General features: G+C 55.3%; 1 protein-coding gene across 2 annotated transcripts in view; it reads right to left on the reverse strand.

The window, feature by feature from the left end:
- Nucleotides 1-12,947, reverse strand: part of VPS50 (VPS50 subunit of EARP/GARPII complex) — a 93,397-nt gene that overhangs the window by 75,752 nt on the left and 4,698 nt on the right. For both annotated transcript variants that reach the window (XM_029070416.2, XM_029070414.2), the window contains exons 2-4: nt 8,710-8,778; nt 2,907-3,020; nt 677-748 (exon numbers count right to left, since the gene is read on the reverse strand). In XM_029070416.2, coding sequence (XP_028926249.1) covers nt 677-748; nt 2,907-3,020; nt 8,710-8,778 — 255 coding nt within the window. The remainder of the gene's footprint in view (nt 1-676; nt 749-2,906; nt 3,021-8,709; nt 8,779-12,947) is intronic.

Below are 12,947 nucleotides of genomic sequence, written 5' to 3' on the forward strand. Positions count from 1 at the left end.
TTCTACGGGATGACTCGGGGTGGACAGAGACAGAGACGGGCCTCTCGCTCCAGGCGTGTGAGCCCTCCTCTAGCCTGTCCGATATAAAGGGCTCCATTATCGGGTGGTCGGTTAAGAGAACCGAACAGGGCAGGGTCTGTGTGTTCACGGGGACGGCATTCCCGGATCGGCCACGGCGGACGCGCCGTCCTCCCCTGGCGTTCGCAGCTAGCCGGGGACGGCCAGAGACGGGGAGCCTCGCCCCACCGCGTGGGTCAGTCGGGAAGAACGGCCAGGACCCGCCGGGTCCCGTGGCCGGGGCCGACCGAGACGGGCCTTCACCGGAGCACGGACGGGGTCCACGTGCACGCCGGTCCGCCAGCTAGGAGAACGGGGAGGTCCTGCGGCTCAGGGCACCGGAGGACAGCCGGACCCACCAGACCCCGTGAGATCCGGTCTTCCCCGGGACCCCACGGCCACGGGCCGACTCTCCCGCTCGGGGAGGGGTCGCCTCGGTCCATCGCCGCCCCTTCCGGAAGGAAACCGACGGCTGGCTATCACGCGACTGTACCAGTCGGGTCTAAACACCCCAGTCAGAGCGGCGGGGCCGGCTCCGGCCTGCGCTCTAACGTCGAGCTGGCCCGACCCGGGGACGCGGCCGGTGGAAATGTGGTGGGGCGGGTTTTCCCGTGCTTACCGCGGCTTGTTGCCGCTTTAACTTGTCTCTGTAGAGCTCCAGGTCCTGCAGGCTGAGGACGGGAGGCAGCTTCTGCGGGCAAAACCACAAAGGGATGGTCAAGCAGACTGCCCCGGGCAACCAATCAAATCAATCCGTCAACAATAATTAGGGTATTTCTTAAGTGCTTACTGTCCCTCCACCCTCCTCCTTCCCCCCTTCACCTCCCCTCAACTAAGCCCCCTTTCCCTCTGCTCCTGCCCCTCTGCCTTCCCCTCCCCTCAGCACTCTGCTCATCTGTAGATATTTTTATTACCCTATTTATTTTGTTAACGAGGTGTCCATCCCCTCGATTCTGTTTATCGTGACGATGTTGTCCTGTTTCGGTCCTTCTGTCTCCCCCGATTCGACTGTGAGCCCGTCATTGGGCAGGGATTGTCTCTGTTGCCAAATTGTCCATTCCGAGCGCTTAGTACAGTGCTCTGCACCTAGTAAGCGCTCCATAAATACTACTGAATGAATGAACTGCTCTAAGCATTTGGGGAGACCTAAGTTCCCTCTAGAATGAACACGCCACCGACTCTGCCGTACTGTCCTCTCCCAAACGCTTCGGACGCCGCTCTGCCCACGGTAAGCGCTCAATAAATACCACTGATACCATGTAATTGGATCAGACAGAATCCCTGGCCCGTTTGGGCTCACGGTCAAAGCAGGAGGAAGAATGGGTAATGACTCTCCATTTTACAGTTGAGGAAACTGCGGCCCCGAGAAGCAACTTGCCCCCGGTCACCCAGCGAGCGAGTGGCAGAGCTGGGATAAAAACCCGGGTCCTCTGACTTCCAGGCCCGGGCTTTCACCGCTCGGCCGTGCCGCTTCCCAATCAATCAACAGGAAGAAGGTACTGAGCGCTTATTTATCAACGGCATGATAGATGACCCTATTTATTTTGTAAATGAGGTGTCCATCCCCTCGATTCTATTAATCGTGATTACGTTGTCTTGTCTTCGTCCGTCTGTCTCCCCCGATTGGACTGTGAGCCCGTCAACTGGGCAGGGACGGTCTCTGTCTGTTGCTCAACTGTCCATTCCAAGCGCTCAGTCCAGTGCTCTGCACATAGTAAGCGCTCAATAAATACCACTGAACGAATGAACGGCAACTCCAGCTCGCCACCGCATTCGTCTCGCGAGGCAGAGAACACCGATCCCAGAAAACCTGTGTCCGACCCCATCTGCCTGTACCCAACTCGGTACTCTGTGCCCTCCCTCTCCCAGAGGCCTTCCCGGATTTAGCCCTCCTTATCTCCTCTCCCTCTCCCTTGCTCCCTTTATTCCTTCCCACCCCCACCCCCAGTCCCACTTATGTATATATCTGCCTTATGGAAGGGGACAGAGCACGGGCCTGGGAGACAGAAGGTCATGGGTTCTAATCCTGGCTCTGCCACCTGCCTGCTGTGTGACCTTAGGCGAGTCACTTCACTTCTCTGGGTCTCAGTTACCTCATCTGCAAAATGGGGATTGCGAGCGTGGGACAGGGACCGAGAGTGTGTGCCCGATCTGATCTGCTTCTATCCACCCGGCGCTTAGTACGGTGCCCGGCAAATAGCGCATAACGAATACCACGATCATTATTATTATTATGCCTGAAATTTACTGGAGAAGCAGCGCGGCTCGGTGGAAAGAGCCCGGGCTCGGGAGTCAGCGGTCAGGGGTTCGAATCCCGGCTCTGCCACTTGTCTGCTGCGTGACTGTGGGCAAGTCACTTTACTTCTCTGTGCCTCAGTCACCTCATCTGTAAATGACTGCGAGCCTCAAGGGGGACAACCGGATGACCCCGTATCTCCCCCAGCGCTTAGAACAGTGCTCTGCACATAGTAAGCGCTTAACAGACAGCAACATTGTTATCATTTATATTAACGTCCATCTCCCCCTCGAGACCGTGAGCTTGACGCGGGCAGGGAACGTGTCCGTTTATTGTTGTATTTTACTCTCCTAAGCGTTTTGCCCAGAGTGAGTGCTCAGTAAATATAACTGAAAGAATGGAAGTAAGCGCCTAACAAATACCACAATCATTATTTCTATTATTATTAATAACCTGCCGGGGTGGGGAGCGGGGGACACAGCCGGGAGCGGGGTGGGGGGGGCGCGGCCTGTCCCGGAGGGTCGGAACACACTGCCCGGGCGGCGATGCCGGGAACCCCGGCCGGCCAGGCCTCGGGGGAACCCGGCCGGGGACCGGCCCGGCCTCCTCTTACCTCCAGCTCGTACTGAACGATGTCGTACGAGTCCGTGGAGAAATAGACTTGCTCGATGCTGTCGATCAGCTCCTGGTCCGCCTGGGGGTCGCTCGGGGGCTCCCGCAGTTCTTCCTGGGGGAAGGGGAGAGGGGAGGGGAGTTCTTGTCCGTCCGGCTCCCCCGATTAGATTATAAGCCCGTCGAAGGGCAGGGACCGTCTCTGTTACCGATCTGCCCATTCCAAGCGCTTAGTCCGGTGCTCCGCACATAGTAAGCGCTCGATAAATACGACTGAATGAATGAATGAGCCTCCGCCGTCAACGCGTGACACAAGCCCGTTCCGGAAAGCCGCATCCCCCGCCCGGTCCCTCCCCGGACCTGAGATCTGAGAGCCAACGGCACGCTCCCCGCCTTCAAAGCTTCCCGGAAATCACACCGCCTCCAGGAGGCCTTCCCTCACCTACATCTCACCCCGGCTCTGACGCGGGTCTAACGTGTGACCGGTGACCACACGGTGAACCTCTCCGCGCCTCGGTTTCTTCATCTGTAAAATGGGGAGAAGATCCCTGCTTCCCTTCCCTCTTAAGGTGGCGACTCCTCCGAGAGGCCTCGGCCGATTAAGCCCTCCTTTCCCCACCTCCCTCTCCCTTCCGATCCACTGATTCACTTGGACCTGGGCCCTTGGGGCCCTCGATATCCGCCCCACCCTCAATATCCCCGGGCTTGGGAGTCAGAGGATGTGGGTTCTAATCCCGGCTCTGCCGCCTGGCTGCTGTGTGACCTGGGGCAAGCCACTTGACTTCTCTGTGCCTCAGTTACCCCATCTGTAAAACAGGGATCATTAATAATAACTCCGGTATTTGTTAAGCGCTTACTATGTGCCGAGCACCGTTCTGAGCGCTGGGGGAGATACGGGGTCATCGGGTCGTCCCACGTGGGGCTCACAGTCTTCATCCCCATTTTACAGCTGAGAGAACTGAGGCACAGAGAAGTGAAGTGACTTGCCCGCAGTCACCCGGCTGATAAGCGGCAGATCGGGGATTCGAACCCATGACCTCTGTCTCCCAAATCCGGGCTCTTTCCCCGGAGCCACGCTGCTTCTCTGTTAAGTCTGTGAGCCCCACGTGGGACAAGCCTGATTTCCTTCTATCTCCCCCAGCGCTTAGAACAGCGCTTGGCACAGAGTAAGCGCTTAACAAATACCATCCTTATTATTATTATTATTATTATTAGACCGTTAGCTCGGAATGGGCAGGGAATGTGTCTGCTAATTCTTTCGTATTATACTCTCCCAAGCGCTCGGTACAGTGCTCTGCACATAGTAAACAAGCAATAAACACCATTGTTAGCGATGATGATAATGGTGATTACGGTGTGAGCCCTGGGCGGCACCGGGACCAGGTCCAATTTGATGATCTTGCATCTGGCTTGCTTTGAGCACGGTGCTGGGCACATAGTAAACGCTTACTAAACTATAGAGAAGCAGCGTGGTTCAGTGGCAAGAGCCCGGGCTTCGGAGTCAGAGGTCATGGGTTCGACTCCCGGCTCGGCCACTTGTCAGCTGTGTGACTGTGGGCGAGTCACTTCGCTTCTCTGGGCCTCGGTTACCTCCTCTGTCAAATGGGGATGAAGACTGTGAGCCTCACGTGGGACGACCTGATGACCCCGTATCTCCCCCGGCGCTTAGAACGGTGCTCGGCACATAGTAAGCGCTTAACGACTCCAAAGCCAAGCTCGTTTCCGCACGGACCGGAGCCCGGAGCCATCGGTGACCGCCGCCCCGGGCTGCAGCTTTCGGCGACGAAGCCGCGAATAAACTCGCAGAGAGTGGCTGGCCAAGCCCCCCGGGGTGATGCGGGATTTTAGTCTCCTGTGGGGACAGACCCGCGGTGCCCGAGAGTTGGGTGATTCGTGGCGGGATGTCACGCCGGGAGAAGGAAGGGGATCGTTTTTAGCTAAACTCTGTGAGGAGCGGGGGTCACTCCTTCATTCAAGAGTATTTATTGAGCGCTTACTATGTGCAGAGCACCTTACTGAGCGCTTGGAACGGACGATTCGGCAACTGATAGAGACCATCCCTGCCCGATGACGGGCTCACGGTCATCCGTCGGATGCCGCTGCTGCCGGGACCCCTCCAACGGGCAGCGTGGGATGAAGGGCAGCGGGCCCTTTCCTCGGGGAGAGGGAAGCAGCGCGGCTCAGTGGAAAGGGGTCATGGGTTCGAATCTTTGAACAGAGAAGCAGCGTGGCTCAGCGGCAAGAGCCCGGGCTTGGGAGTCAGAGGTCATGGGTTCGAATCCCCGGCTCTGCCGCTCGTCAGCTGTGTGACCGTGGGAAAGCAGCGTGGCTCAGTGGAAAGAGCACGGGCTTCGGAGTCGGAGGACATGGGTTCGAATCCCGGCTCGGCCACTTGTCAGCTGTGTGACTTTGGGCGAGTCACTTAGCTTCTCGGTGCCTCAGTTACCTCATCTGTAAAATGGGGATTAAGACTGTGGGCCCCACGTGGGACAACCTGATTCCCCTGTGTCTACCCCAGCGCTCAGAACAGTGCTCGGCACATAGTAAGCGCTTAACAAATACCAACATTATTATTATTACTTAACTTCTCTGTGCCTCAGTTCCCTCATCTGTAAAATGGGGATGAAGACTGTGAGCCTCACGTGGGGCAACCTGATTACTCTGTATCTACCCCAGTGCTTAGAACAGTGCTCGGCACATAGTAAGCGCTTAACCAACACCAATATTATCATTATTATTATTATTATTATTATTATTATTTGGGCGTCCGCTGCCCCCTCGTGGGGTCTCCCTGCCACTGCATCCACAGAGGAGGCAGGGCTCCCCGCAACCTCAGAGCTGAACCCCAATCTCCAACACGCTGTCTCGTTCATTCATTCACATTTATTGAGCGCGTACACTGTACTAAACGCTTAGAAAGTCCCATTCACCGATAAAATGGGACGATCCCTGCCCGCATCGGGTTTACAGTCTAGAAGTGGGGAGACAGGCATCGAAACAAGTAAAGAGGCATCAACATAAACAGAATTATAGTAAGAGTAATAATAATTATGGCATTTATTAAGCGCTTACTACGTGCCGAGCGCTGTTCTAAGCGCTGGGGTGGATACGAGGTAATCAGGTTGTCCCACGTGGGGCTCACGGTCTTAATCCCCATTTTACAGATGAGGGAACTGAGGCACAGAGAAGTGAAGCGACTTGCCCGCAGTCACCCAGCTGACAAGTGGCAGAGCCGGAATTCAAAAGTAAACGGGCAATGTAAATAGAATTATAGATCTATACGTATATAAGTAAATAAGTGGTGGCATTTGTTAAGCGCTTACTGTGTGCAAAGCACTGTTCTAAGCGCTGGGGGATACAAGGTGATCAGGTTGTCCCACGTGGGCTCACAGTTTTAATCTCCATTTTACAGATGAGGTAACTGAGGCACAGAGAAGTGATCTGCCCAAAGTCACACAGCTGGCAAGCAGCGGAGCCGGGATTCGAACCCATGACCTCTGACTCCCAAGCCCGGGCTCTTTCCACTGTGTCACGCTGCTTCTCTAATATAAAGTGCCAAAACTCAGCCCCCACAGCCCCCTCCGTTTCCCTCCCCGCCGCCAACCGACGTTCTTCCTTCGCTTCATGAAGACCGAGTCCCGACCCGACTGTAACTGACAGCAGATCCGGGAAAACGGGTCTGGTGCCGGTTGGTTAGATCGGTGACAAAACGATTTAGGAAGCAGGGGCCTTCGTATCAAATTTACGCAGATAGAACAGGCTGAGGTACTAAAATGTGGGCCATCTGGGGACGAACTCGTCTGCCAAATATTAAAAGAAGCCTTGGGGGTGGAGGGCGGTGAGGGGAACGGAGGAAAGTGGGGGTTGGGGGAAGGACTGGTGCCTGACCTGTCAATCGCACGTACTGAGCGCTTACCACGTGCAGAGCGCTGTACTAAGTGCTTCAGAGAGCACATCATAACAACATAACCAGACATATTCCCCGCCTATCTCCTCCGGCACTAGGAATAATGTTTGGAAAAAAAGAAGTGCTTAAATGCCACTGCCGTTTACGCTTTTGTTGTTATCGATCATCATCACCCGGGATGGAGAGAGGCAGAGGGAGAAGAATAATAATAATAATAATGTTGGTATTTGTTAAGCGCTTACTATGTGCAGAGCACTGTTCTAAACGCTGGGGTAGATACAGGGTAATCGGGTCGTCCCACGTGAGGCTCGCAGTGAATCCCCATTTTACTGATGAGGGAACTGAGGCCCAGAGAAGTGAAGCGACTCGCCCACAGTCACACAGCCGACAAGTGGCAGAGCCGGGAGTCGAACGCATGACCTCTGACTCCCAAGCCCAGGCTCTTTCCACTGAGCCACGCTGCTTCCCTTCTTCCGAGGGCCCCGACGCACAACACAAATCCATTCATCGCTGCATCCGTAGGAGGTGTTTCAGATTAGCTGGGAGTCAAAGGAGAGTCTCTTTCCCCCCGGGTATTCAGCCGCGAACACGGCCAACCCTCCGGCCCTCCGCCCCGCAACTGGATGCCACCGCCCTCTCCTCGACGACGTCCCGTCATAAAACGTAGTCCGAGGTGGAATAGGGAGGCCCTTAAGTAACCCCGAACGTCAATACAGCTACGACGCACCTCTCCTAGCATCCGCATGAAGGAGGAAAAGGGAGCGGGTACCCAGGGCCGGCAGCCCCAAGGTCCAGAAGGCCTTTTCCGCCAGCGGCCGTCGGCCGGCCACGCTCTGAGACACGTGGCCACCTCAGGCTGGGGGGATTCGGGAGCCAAACCTCCCGGGAGACCCGAAGTCGGGGGACTCTCAGCCATAATTCTCCGTCATTTTTTCTTCAAGCCGTTGGATTCCTCAGGGAGGGCTCAGAGTGCTTGGCGCAGAGAACAGTGCCTGACACACAGGAAGCGCTTAAATACCATATTTTTTAAAAAATCAGTCTCTCAGCGCAAGACCTGTTCCAGAGCCTGGCAAATAAGACTGGTTTTGGGGGGGGGCAGCTCTCTCGGGCAGACTAGCCTCCAGAAGACACTCTTCACGGATACGGGGCACCACTGTTCTCCCCGGTCCCAAGCCTGAAATCGGGGGACTCATCTGCCCTCGAGCCCCTCCCTAAAGTTGCTCCCAGCCGGACTCGCACCCGGCCTGTCCGCTTTGAAGCGCCTCTGCTCCGGCGACGGTCCTGTCTCATCAATCAATCACTGGATTGCATTTATTGAGCACGCTTCTGTGTGCAGAACACTGTGGGAGGCGCTCGGGAGAGTACACTGTAACAGGGTTGGTAGACACGCTTCTCGTCCCAGACCCACCCCACCGATCGATTCCATTCTGTCCGGGTCGGCCGACTTCCACGGGGGCACCGGCTCCCTCCCTCTGGGCCTTCTTCCAAGGAGGGAAGGAATGGCGGGGCGGGGGAGGAAAATCCTCCCCTTGGTGGACTCTAGGAGAGGAAAAGGGTCCTCCATCCTCCCTCACCGCCAACACAGACAACATGCATACAACACATACACAAACACTGCTGCGCTGGGGAGGGCTTTTCCATTCTCCCTCACCCACGTCATACATACACACACACACGCACAAAAACTCTCTTCCTCCCCCACGCTAGGGGAAGAAAAGGGGATATTTCCATCCCACCTCGTCCCCGACACACACAAACACGCCTCTACTCACACTGTGCTGGGGAGGAAAAGGGGCCTTCTCCATCCCCCCTCACCCCCGCCACGTACCCCGCCACACTCACGCACACACCCGCACACGCAAACACACCAGATGGCAGATGGGGATAGCGATGGTACCTTGTTGGGGAGTCGCAGGTTCTCGATGGGGCTCAGGTCACTGACGCTCTCCTGAGGACTCAGGAGCCCCTAGAACAGAAGAGAAGCCAATTAAGGAGGCGATTCCTTCCGTACCCCGACACCGGCAGGGTAGGGGCCCCGCGGGCTGGAGAAGGCGTCAAACAACCCGACGGAGAGGGCGGTCCCGGGAGCGAGGGGCGGCCCCGGCCCGTCCCCGCACGGCTCGGGATCCGACATCCAGATCCCCCACATGGGTAGGCCCCCGGGGGCACTACCCGGGCCCACCGAGGGCTCCTCCCTCACCGCTGACTCCTCGCCCTCCCTCCTGCCTAGGACCCCCTTCCCCTCCACACCTGCCAAAACTTTTTTTTTTATGGTAGAGAAAAGCAGCGTGGCTTAGTGGAAAGAGCCCGGGCTTGGGAGTCGGAGGATGTGGGTTCTAAACCTGGATCTGCCACTTGTCTGCTGTGCGACCCTGGGCAAGCCCCTTGGGCATGTCATCCGGGATTACAACCCAGATCCTTCTGACTCCCAGGCCCGTGCTCTATCCTAGGTCACTCTGCTTCTCGAATCGTTGCTCTCCCCATCTCCAAAGGCTCCTGAAATCCCCTCCCCCCGAGGAGGCCTTCCTGGGTTCAACTCAGTGGGCCAGAGGGATTTCCTGGGCTGGGGGCGGAAGCAGCCCAAAGTTCCCCCACCTCGGCGGGGTCCAGACTGCAAAATACAAAACTGGGCTTCCGGCCGCAGGGGGAACCAACCACCTAAAAGGATTCAGGAGCCAAACATTTTAGGGCAGATTGAGAGACCGACTGATCGGCAGATTTGCTCAAGGTGAGATAGTCCACGGCTCTCCCCGCCTTTAAAGCCCTCCTAAATTCGCCTCTCCTCCAAGAAGTCTTCCCAGATTAAGCCCTTTATTTCCCCTCTACGCCCTCCCCCGGCACTTATTATGAACTTGGCTGTGCACCCTTTTTAAGCACTCTGATACTCATCCCTGCCCCTCAGATTTTATATAAGCAGCCTCTACTCTGCTATTTCCTCTAGTCCTAATTTTTTAATGTCAGCCTCCCCCTGGAGACTGTGAACTCCTTGGGGGTTCCCTTCTATTCTCCAGCTACTCCCACTCCCTTGGAGAACTCATTCAACTACCGCCGTTACGTGGATGCTACCCAAAGCTACGTCTCCAGCCCCGATCTCTCTCCCTCTCGGCGGTTGGACATTTCCTCCTGCCTTCAAGGCATCTCCATTCATTCGATAGTATTGATTGAGCGCTTACTATGTGCAGAGCACTGGACTAAGCGCTTGGAATGGGCAAATCGGCAACAGATAGACACGGTCCCTGCCCTTTGACGGGCTCACGGTCTAATCGGGGGAGACGGACGAGAACAATGGCAATAAATAGAGTCGAGGGGAAGAACAGCTCATTAAAACAATAGCAGATAAATAGAATCAGGGTGATGTACATCTCATCAAACGAAATAAATAGGGTGATGAAGATCTATACGGGCGAGCGGGCGAGTACGGCGCCGAGGGGGTGGGACGGGAGAGGGGGAGGAGCGGAGGGAAAGGGGGGTGAAGAGGGTTTAGCTGCGGGGGGGTGGGGGTAGAGGGAGCAGAGGGAAAAGAGGGGAGCTCAGTCTGGGAAGGCCTCTCGGAGGAGGTGAGCTTTATGTAGGGATTTGAAGAGGGGAAGAGAATGAGTTTGGCGGAGGTGAGGAGGGAGGGCGTTCCGGGCCCGCGGGAGGACGTGGCCCGGGGGTCGACGGCGGGATGGGCGAGACATCTCTACTTGGATGTCCTCCGGTCACCACGAGCTTAAAATGTCCAAACCGGAGCTTATCTTCCCACCCAAACCCTGTCCTCTCCTCACTTTCTCATCACTGTAGACGGCACCACCACCCTTCCTGTCCCGCAAGCCCGTAACCTTGGCGTTATCCTCATCTCCTCTCTCTCATTCAGCTCTCATTCAACCCACATACGCAAGCCATCACTGAATCCTGTCAGTTCTACCTTCGTGACATCGCTAAAATCCGCTCCTTCCTCTCCATCCCAACTGTTACCACATTAACAGCGGCGCTTCTCCTCTCCCGCCTTGATTATCGTATCAGCCTCCTCGCTGACCTCCCTGCCTCCTGTCTCTCCCCACTCCAGTCCATACTCCACTCTGCCAGTCCCACAGCACGTATTTATATATCTGCGATTTTATTTATTTATGGAGATTAACGTCTCTCTCCCTCTCTAGACTGTGAGCTCGTTGTGAGCAGGGAATGTGTCAGTTTGTTGTTGGGCTGTACTTTCCCAAGCGCTTACTACAGTAAGCGCTCAATAAGTACGACTGAAAGAAAGAAAACACGATTGACTGAACGGGCTGGGATCACATCTATCAACCCTGATTAGAGAAGCAGCGTGGCTCAGTGGCAAGAGGCCGGGCTTGGGAGTCAGAGGTCATGGGTTCGAATCCCGGCTCTGCCACTTGGCAGCTGGGTGACTGCGGGCGAGTCACTTCACTTCTCTGGGCCTCAGTTCCCTCATCTGTAAAATGGGGATTAAGACTGTGGGCTTCACGTGGGACAACCTGATGACCCTGTATCTAACCCAGCGCTTAGAACAGTGCTCTGCACATAGTAAGCGCTTAAATACCAACATTATTATTATTATTGTACTGTACTTTCTCTACTGCCAGCTGACTCACAGTCTGTCCATTGTTATTCTGTATTTTCCCAAGTTCTCCCTCCTACTCTGTGAGTCCCGTGCGGGACAGAGACTGTGCTCAACCTAATTAACTTGCACCTACCCCAGTGCTTAGAACAGCGTTTGACACATGGTAAGAGCTTAACAAATACCATTAAAAAAAAAGAAGAGGTCGCCGCCACCACCTCTCAGGCACCCGGACGTCTATCCCGGCTCCGCCACTAGTCAGCTGTGTGACCCTGGGCGAGTCGCTTAACTTCTCTGTGCCTCAGTTGCCTCATCTGTCAAATGGGGATTAAAACTGTCAGCCCCACGTGGGACAACCCGATCACCTTGTATCACCCAGCACTTAGAACAGTGCTTTGCACCTAGTAAGCGCTTAACAAATACCACCATTTTATTTTATTTAGTCTAGGTCTTTCACCGCACTCTACCTGGACAGCTTTCTCTTAAAAATAATAATAATAACGTTGGTATTTGTTAAGCGCTTACTAGGTGCAGAGCACTGTTCTAAGCGCTGGGGGAGACACAGGGGAATCAGGTTGTCCCACGGGGGGCGCACAGTCTTCATCCCCATTTTACAGATGAGGTCACTGAGGCCCAGAGAAGTTAAGTGACTTGCCCACCGTCACACGAGGCAGCGGCCGAGCTCAACCAGATTCTCTGCCCCCCATTTTTCCTCCCTTATTGTGCTCGGGAGAGTAAAATACGAGAACAAATAGACACACTCCTGCCCACGACGACGAGGTCACAGTCTAGAGAGCAGCAGAGCCGGAGAGCCGGCGGGAGACGGGACGGGGGTTGGGCCCCAAATTAGCTCATGATCCGCCCAGGGAATATTCCACCTATAACGATATTCCCTCTGATGATACCAACCACTGGTCATTCCGGGGCTGGGGTCGGGGACACTTTCCTGCATCCAGGAGTAGGGGGCAAAGGGAAGGGCTGGGGGGAAGGAAGAAGGAAGAGGGAAACAGGTAGGGCAGGGTTGGGGTGTAGGGAGGCAGGTACGGGAAGTTAAACGGATCCCAACAACCACGACCAGGAAGAGCCCGGGCTCTTTCCTGCCCCTTGGAACTCTGGCGCCTTTCCAGCAGTCATTCATGCTTTCTATTCAATCGTATTTACTGAGCACTTACTTCATTCATTCAATTATTCCAATCGTATTTATCGAGCGCTTACTGTGTGGGCAGCACTGTACGGAGCACTTGGAAAGTTCCCCCGATTAGACTGTAAACCCGTCAGTGGGCAGGGATTGTCTCTATCTGTTGCCGAACTGTCCATTCCAAGCGCTTAGTACAGTGCTCTGCACATAGTAAGCGCTCAATAAATACTATTGAATGAATGACTGAATGAAAGTTGTTATTTGTTAAGCACTTACTTTGCGCACAGCACTGTTCTAAGCGGTGGGGTAGACACAGCAGTCAGGCTGTCCCATGTGAGGCTCACAGTTAATCCCCATTTTACAGATGAGGTAACTGAGGCCCAGAAAAGTGAAGTGACTTGCCCACACTCACACAGCTGACAAGTGGCAGAGCCGGGATTCC

The sequence above is a fragment of the Ornithorhynchus anatinus genome, chromosome 8 (assembly GCF_004115215.2).
Source record: "Ornithorhynchus anatinus isolate Pmale09 chromosome 8, mOrnAna1.pri.v4, whole genome shotgun sequence".
Lineage (NCBI taxonomy): Eukaryota > Metazoa > Chordata > Mammalia > Monotremata > Ornithorhynchidae > Ornithorhynchus > Ornithorhynchus anatinus.